This window comes from Acanthisitta chloris, unplaced genomic scaffold, assembly GCF_000695815.1.
Source record: "Acanthisitta chloris isolate BGI_N310 unplaced genomic scaffold, ASM69581v1 scaffold17012, whole genome shotgun sequence".
Taxonomy (NCBI): Eukaryota; Metazoa; Chordata; class Aves; order Passeriformes; family Acanthisittidae; genus Acanthisitta; species Acanthisitta chloris.
Genome location: NW_008662390.1, coordinates 1,823 through 8,066, shown reverse-complemented (window position 1 = coordinate 8,066; position 6,244 = coordinate 1,823). Strand labels below are relative to the sequence as shown.

The following is a 6,244-nucleotide window of genomic DNA, read 5'->3' as shown; positions in this document are numbered from 1 at the left end:
CCTTGCACTTCATTTTGTTAAACTGCAAGAGCTTGTCTGCTAAGAAACATGGTCACAGAAGTACGGGGGTACTGCTACCTCACTGCCATTTACCAAAAGGGAATCCATGGAACAAACCCAGGTCACTCATTTTTAGCACATTAATAGGAATGAAGTAGTTACAAGACAAATGTTTCTCATTCCCAGAAGTCTGGAATGTGTCCCCATGCATTCACACACTCACATATGCACTGCTATGTAAATATAGGCATCAAACAAAATTGGAAATCCCATTCCCACATCACCTACCTTTGGGGGTAAAAGTAGATGTTCCCAAGCATGTATCAAGCTCTCCACTATTCCTTCTCCAAATAAACCTGCATCAACTGTTTCTGTGACAACCAAGGAGACTCTAGAGAAGAAAAAGAACACCATAGAGTATAATGTAGAAGATGCATTCCTGTTAGCAATCACAGAATCAATTGGATTGGAAAAGATCTTTGAGATCACTGAGTCCAACCTATGGCTGAACACCACGAATTATTCTTATAAATGGAAAAACAGCCCTGCCATACCAATGTGAGCTCAGAGCAAAACTTTTACCAGTGTTCTGAAGTCTCCACACAGATGGGCAAATTAATCCTTCCCTAAAATTACATGTTTTGAATTGTTGTTAGAAGTTATTCAAGATGCAATAAAAAAAAGTAAAATAAATATTGAGCAAGAATTTACCATAAAGTTTCTTGTTCAGCTTTTATAAATAAATTGTGTAGGAAGAATCTAGGCAAAACAGGAAGATGTTTCAGCCTGGGCACACACCAGTGATACTGCAGAATATGGTTTTTGTGCAAGAGTATGAATCCATGCAAGGGTATAAAAAGGAATTAAACCCCCCTAAACTATAATCAAAGCACAATGAAATTACTACACAAACTAACAACCCCAAAAATCCTAAATCCTCTGGAAGTAAACCATAAAACACACAGCTAAGAGAAGATATTTCCAAAACAGTAGGAATTTATTCCTGACAGGTGACATGTAGGAACTCATTAGAGACACTATAATACAGATGTTATACATACATAGACACATAACTACATATGTTACTGGAGCTGACACAATTAGACAGGGCTTGACTGGCCTGAGCCACGTGGCTAACCCGCGGGAGCTTTGTCATTTCAGATCATGAGTCTGTACCATCACCAGACACTTATGAGGTGTTAGCAACTCTGTCCTATTCATAGGCTGCAGAAGTGAGCCACAAGTTATTAAGTGTGTTAAAATGACTTTTATGACATGGTAATCTAGTTTCTCTTTTCCTGTTGCTGCAGTAGAATTGTATATGCCCCAAAGCTCTCACTAGCAAAGAATTAAACTCTTTAATTTAGAATGTTGTTGATCTACCATAGAAATTAGTATGATCTTAGAGGACATATCATTTCTGCACTGGTCTATAAAAACACAAAAGATGCACAGAACCTTCTCACATTATGGGTAGTACCACAGCAGTGTTAGTTCCTGTTTAGAATGAAGAATACTATCACAACAGAGCACCACAACTTACCTTTCAGGTATGTGCTTCGGAATTTCGATGTCAAGTGACTTCAAATGCAGAAGTTTGATCTCTCTTTCCATATTATTTGCTGCTACCACATCACGGGCAAGTTCATACATGGTTTTTGATAACTCACAGGCGTAGACAAAAGATGCTCCTGCCTTTTTTGCAAACATACTGAAAAACAAGAATCAGGATTTCTCCCCACATCTGCTTCATATTTCTAGCAGTTCAAATCTACAAATCATCATTAAGTGAACCAGTACATGTTACGTGAACACTGCCATTGCACAAATTAATACCCTCTTGATGTGCTAGCAACAAAAAAAAGCACCACGGGTAGCATAAGGATACTCCCTCAGCTATGTTAAATCCAGTACTTAAAAACAGGACAAGTGACATTTCAACTCCAAAACCAACAGGAGTGATTTATACAGCACTTATGGGCACAAAAAGCATCTGCAACCAATAGAGTTCAAAAAGCACTACTAGGCACCAACATCCAGACTCACTGACTCCTGAAAACTTTGGTTTCTTTCTTAAGCTTTGCCTCCAAAAAGGCATGACAGTAATTACTATTTCCACCAGCAAACAGGTTAAATGAGAGACAACAAATATATTCAACATGCCCTTGTGCCATACCTCAAAATTCCTGTTCCTGTTCCGATGTCAAGGACGGATTTGCAGCCCGAGTGGACAGCACTCTCGATTGCCTTCAGGTAAGTCATGTTCCTCTTGGCATCATTGAGCATGATGAAGTGCCAACGTTCCACCAGCCAGTTGGCAACACGGTAAAAATTCTCCTTGGCATCAGCAAAGTCTGGGTTAAGCTTCACTGCTTTATGGAAATATCCAGCTGCTTCATCTCTAAAACCCATTCTAAGAGCAAAAGTGACAAAACCAGAAAGCATGCACTCAGCTGGAAGTATCTGTGGGTCTAAAGAGCTCTTATGTCAACTAAAACACAATGGGAATATTTTGCTTTAGTTAGGCTGTATCTGTAGAAACACTGGCATTATCTTGTGAGAAAAAATGACTTGCAGCTTTCCAAGTCACTTTAAAATGCAAAGGCAGTCCAAAAACATTGTGTTCAGCAACCTTCATCCACTACTGCATCCTTCATAGAATCATAGAATCAACCAGGTTGGAAGAGACCTCCAAGATCATCAAGTCCAACCCTACCATGGTCACTAGACCATGGCACTAAGTGCCACATCCAGTCTCAGCTTGAAAACCTCCAGGGATGGGGAATCCACCACCTCCCTGGGCAGCACATTCCAATGCCTGAGCACTCTCTCCGTAAAAAATCTCCTCCTAATATCCAACCTAAACCTCTGACAAAGTGATGCAGGTTTTACAAGAACTTACTGCAACACTGTGACAGCAGCAGCTCTGCAATCCAGGCTCATGGATATGCAAGTCAACAGAATGCTACAAACCCTCAAACTGCTTTACTGTATTTAACTGGAGCATACTGCAAAGCTACCAGTTGTTGAGTTGCCAGTTCTTGCATTAAGGGCCAAATTTTGAACCCAAATTGTGAACTTGAAGCAAGATTTTATGATAACTACAGCACATTCTCAAATCAGACAGCACTGAAAAAAGTCCAAAAATATATGAAATATACACACACACTTTAATAAAATGCTGGCAGAGATGTTCCTTTGAAACATAGGAATCACAAAAAGCAAACCTAATTACAGCTATCTGGATTACCACCTATGATTTCAGTCTTAGTATTCCAGCCTTAGGAGACTTGAGCAACAGCAAAGCACCATGTTTTGCACTGTTTAGGGAGAGCAGGAAAAGAATGTTTTACACTAATAAATAAAAGCATAAGCTCAAACCAGCTCTATGCTGTTATGCTTATCTATGTCAGGTTTGATGAGGCCTTGAGCAACCTGCTCTGGTGGGAGGTGTCCCTGCCCAGGGCAGGGGGTTGGGACTAGATGATCTGTAAAGTCCATTCCAACCTCTAAAATTCAATGATTCTATGCAGTACAGTATTCATGACCAACTTCTTCACTTTGAAGGTCTGTTCTGTGTGGCCACAAGAAAGACCAGAATTAAGAGATGTTGTGATTCTCATGGGATCTAACAGCAAAAAAAAGAAGAACTTCAAAAATTGTAGGTTAATCACTATTGTTGTAACTCTGAACAATTTTAGTCTCTTTTTTTGTTCAGTAATTTCGGAATAAACTGTTATAAAACTTGAAGGCAGTGCTTTGTCTTTAACTTCAGTCAAAGTGCTTTAACTTTTTTTTTTACACTTTTGCTGTGCCTAGCAACATTGATTTTAGCACTGGCTACTCTGTTTAAGCTGATGAACAGGTTTAAGTTCAGCAGTATGTACCACACATCATGAAGCACATGGCTTGCATTGACAAAAAACTGAATATACATCACTACAAACCTGAAGAGATGTTCTCCCATGCTGTTACAGATCACTTCATCATTCGGATACAGTTCAAGTGCTTGTTCATAACAGTTGAACAGATCTTGAATCCGTGCCAGAGAATCCAGTTCTTCTGCCCATTTAAAGAGAGTAAACTGAAATGTTTCCTAGACAATAATGAAATAGATACCACTGAGTTGCTGGAAGTTACCGGAAGTAGGAAATTGAGCCCTGAAAATGTCTAGAGGTACCCAGACAAGTACCTGAAACCCTCATCTCCCTAAGAAGCAGCATATGATGGTTTGCTGTCATAAAAAGGTAGTTGATTCACTTGGAAGGAGCAAAAATGAGCTTTCAGATACCCACACAAGAGGATCATCACCCAGCAGTGTTTACTAAGAGCCGGAGTGTATGATAGTGCATGCTCCAATACCAACAAGGCCCTGGTTTTATTACACTCTATTGACATACACAGACTAAAAGAAAAGTCTATCAACTCCCTTCTTAAAAGCATGTAGAGCTTATTAAAGAAGTCACTGGCCAGATCCATTATTACTGTCTTCAAAACAAAAGCATAAATCTGTTCCATAAAACAAGTCACAGGTACAGAAATGTCACAAAGACCTCAAGAGGAATACAATAATTCAAATTCTTTCAAGGAATTTGAAGAGCACTTACTTTGACACTATTTTTTAACTCAGGAGCTAGATTTAGGACCAGGAGATAGTGAGCGTATGCTGTTCCAAAATCCTGGTCCTCCAGGCAATGTTGAGCACTTTGCAAAGATCTGGAAACCAGCTCCTGCCTTCTGGCTTCCCGACCATGTCTGTGGTTACGATTTAGTCTGGAGTTGGAGTTGGGCATTCTGAAGGATGTCAATGCTCACTCTTCCTAAAAAGAATACTGTGGGCCAAAAAAATGTGTATACAAAGTTGTCAGATCAAAAGACATCTAAATTTTCATTGGCATTAGTAAAGATATCCTCCCTCCTCCCAAGTCCTAAACATTCCAAAACGTTCTCACCGTTAGGCCACTGATAATTCCACCAGGTCTGAACATTCACCATTTAAAGGTCCCAGCGTGCATCACATCTGTGTTTGACCAGGTCCTGCAAAAAAATTACATGTGTTGCTTTGTAAGATATGTTTCTGTAATAGAATCATAGAGTTTTAAGGGTTGGAATAGACCTTACAGATCATCTAGTCCCAACCCCCTGCCCTGGGCAGGGACACCTCCCACCAGAGCAGGTTCCTTAAGGCTCATCCAACCTGGCTGTGAACACTGCCAGGGTTGGGGCAGCCATAGCCTCCCTGGGCAACCTGTTCTAATGTCTCTGACTGAGTAGTTTTGCACACTCATACACTTCATAATCCACCACAAAATCTGCAGGTTAACTCTTTTTCGAGGAGGAAAAAAATGTGTCATCATAAAGCAAAGACTCCCAGCAAAAGAACTAACAAACTTGATATAACAAGCTTTATATAACAAGCCTTATAACAGTTGAATTTACACAAGGCAACAAGACTATTTTTATCTGTATGCTAAAGAGTTACCAAAACCAACATGTACATTTTTAGACCTGCCTTGATTACCACCGGTAACTTAATGCTACTTACACGAGAAGGGCTAACACCTCCTTTAGCATATCCAGGTGCGTCCCAAAGCCGAACAACACAGAGGGTTAGATGAAGAAACACTGCAAGAAACACAGCGCCGTCACCACGAGGTTTTTTCCTCCTATTTCCTTTTAAACAAAAGAAAAACCAACCCAAAGCCACATAAACTCCGGCCGCGAGCAGTGTACACAGGGAGTGTACATCGGGCAGGAGAGCCGCAGCATCGCTCGCCCTGGGGCCGGGGAGAGCAGCATTGACCCCAGGCAGGACCTGCCGAGCCCCGGGACCACTGTCCGGCCGAGCCCGGGGACCACTGCCCGGAGAGCAGCGGGCGAGCTGGGGATGCTCCTGCGGGAGCTCCGGGAGCGCAAGGAGCATCACCTGCACGCTCTGAATCCTCCCCCACCATCCCAGCCGAGAGGAAAGCAAAGCGCATGCGATGGGTTGGCCCTGAGCATCATCCCCCGTCCCACCCCCCGTCGGGTCACACTGCCTTAAGGGTGCAGCGCTCGCTCCTTGCTTAAAGGAACTGAGCAGGGTTACACGGTTAAGAGCCAAGGAAAACGCGGAATGCCTGAAAATGGTATTAAGGAATCATAGAATTTTAAGCGTTGGAATGACCTTCATAGATCAGCTTTTCAGCTTGAATTACCAACGAGCTCCATTGCTTTCTTTGTCCTGTAAATGTTCCACTGTACA

At 41.6% G+C, this 6,244-nt stretch overlaps 1 protein-coding gene across 1 annotated transcript; it reads right to left on the bottom strand.

Moving 5' to 3' along the window:
• Nucleotides 1–288: 288 nt before the first annotated feature.
• LOC103798332 (putative protein arginine N-methyltransferase 9) lies at nucleotides 289–4,793 on the bottom strand (the record flags this gene model as incomplete). The annotated part of the gene is made up of 5 exons (XM_009070586.1): nucleotides 4,608–4,793; nucleotides 3,948–4,096; nucleotides 2,177–2,413; nucleotides 1,544–1,711; nucleotides 289–391 (listed from the first exon to the last, which is right to left on the bottom strand). Coding segments are annotated over exons 1-5 (843 nt in total), but the record flags the coding sequence as incomplete, so codon positions are not given.
• Between the last annotated feature and the right edge of the window lie 1,451 nt (nucleotides 4,794–6,244).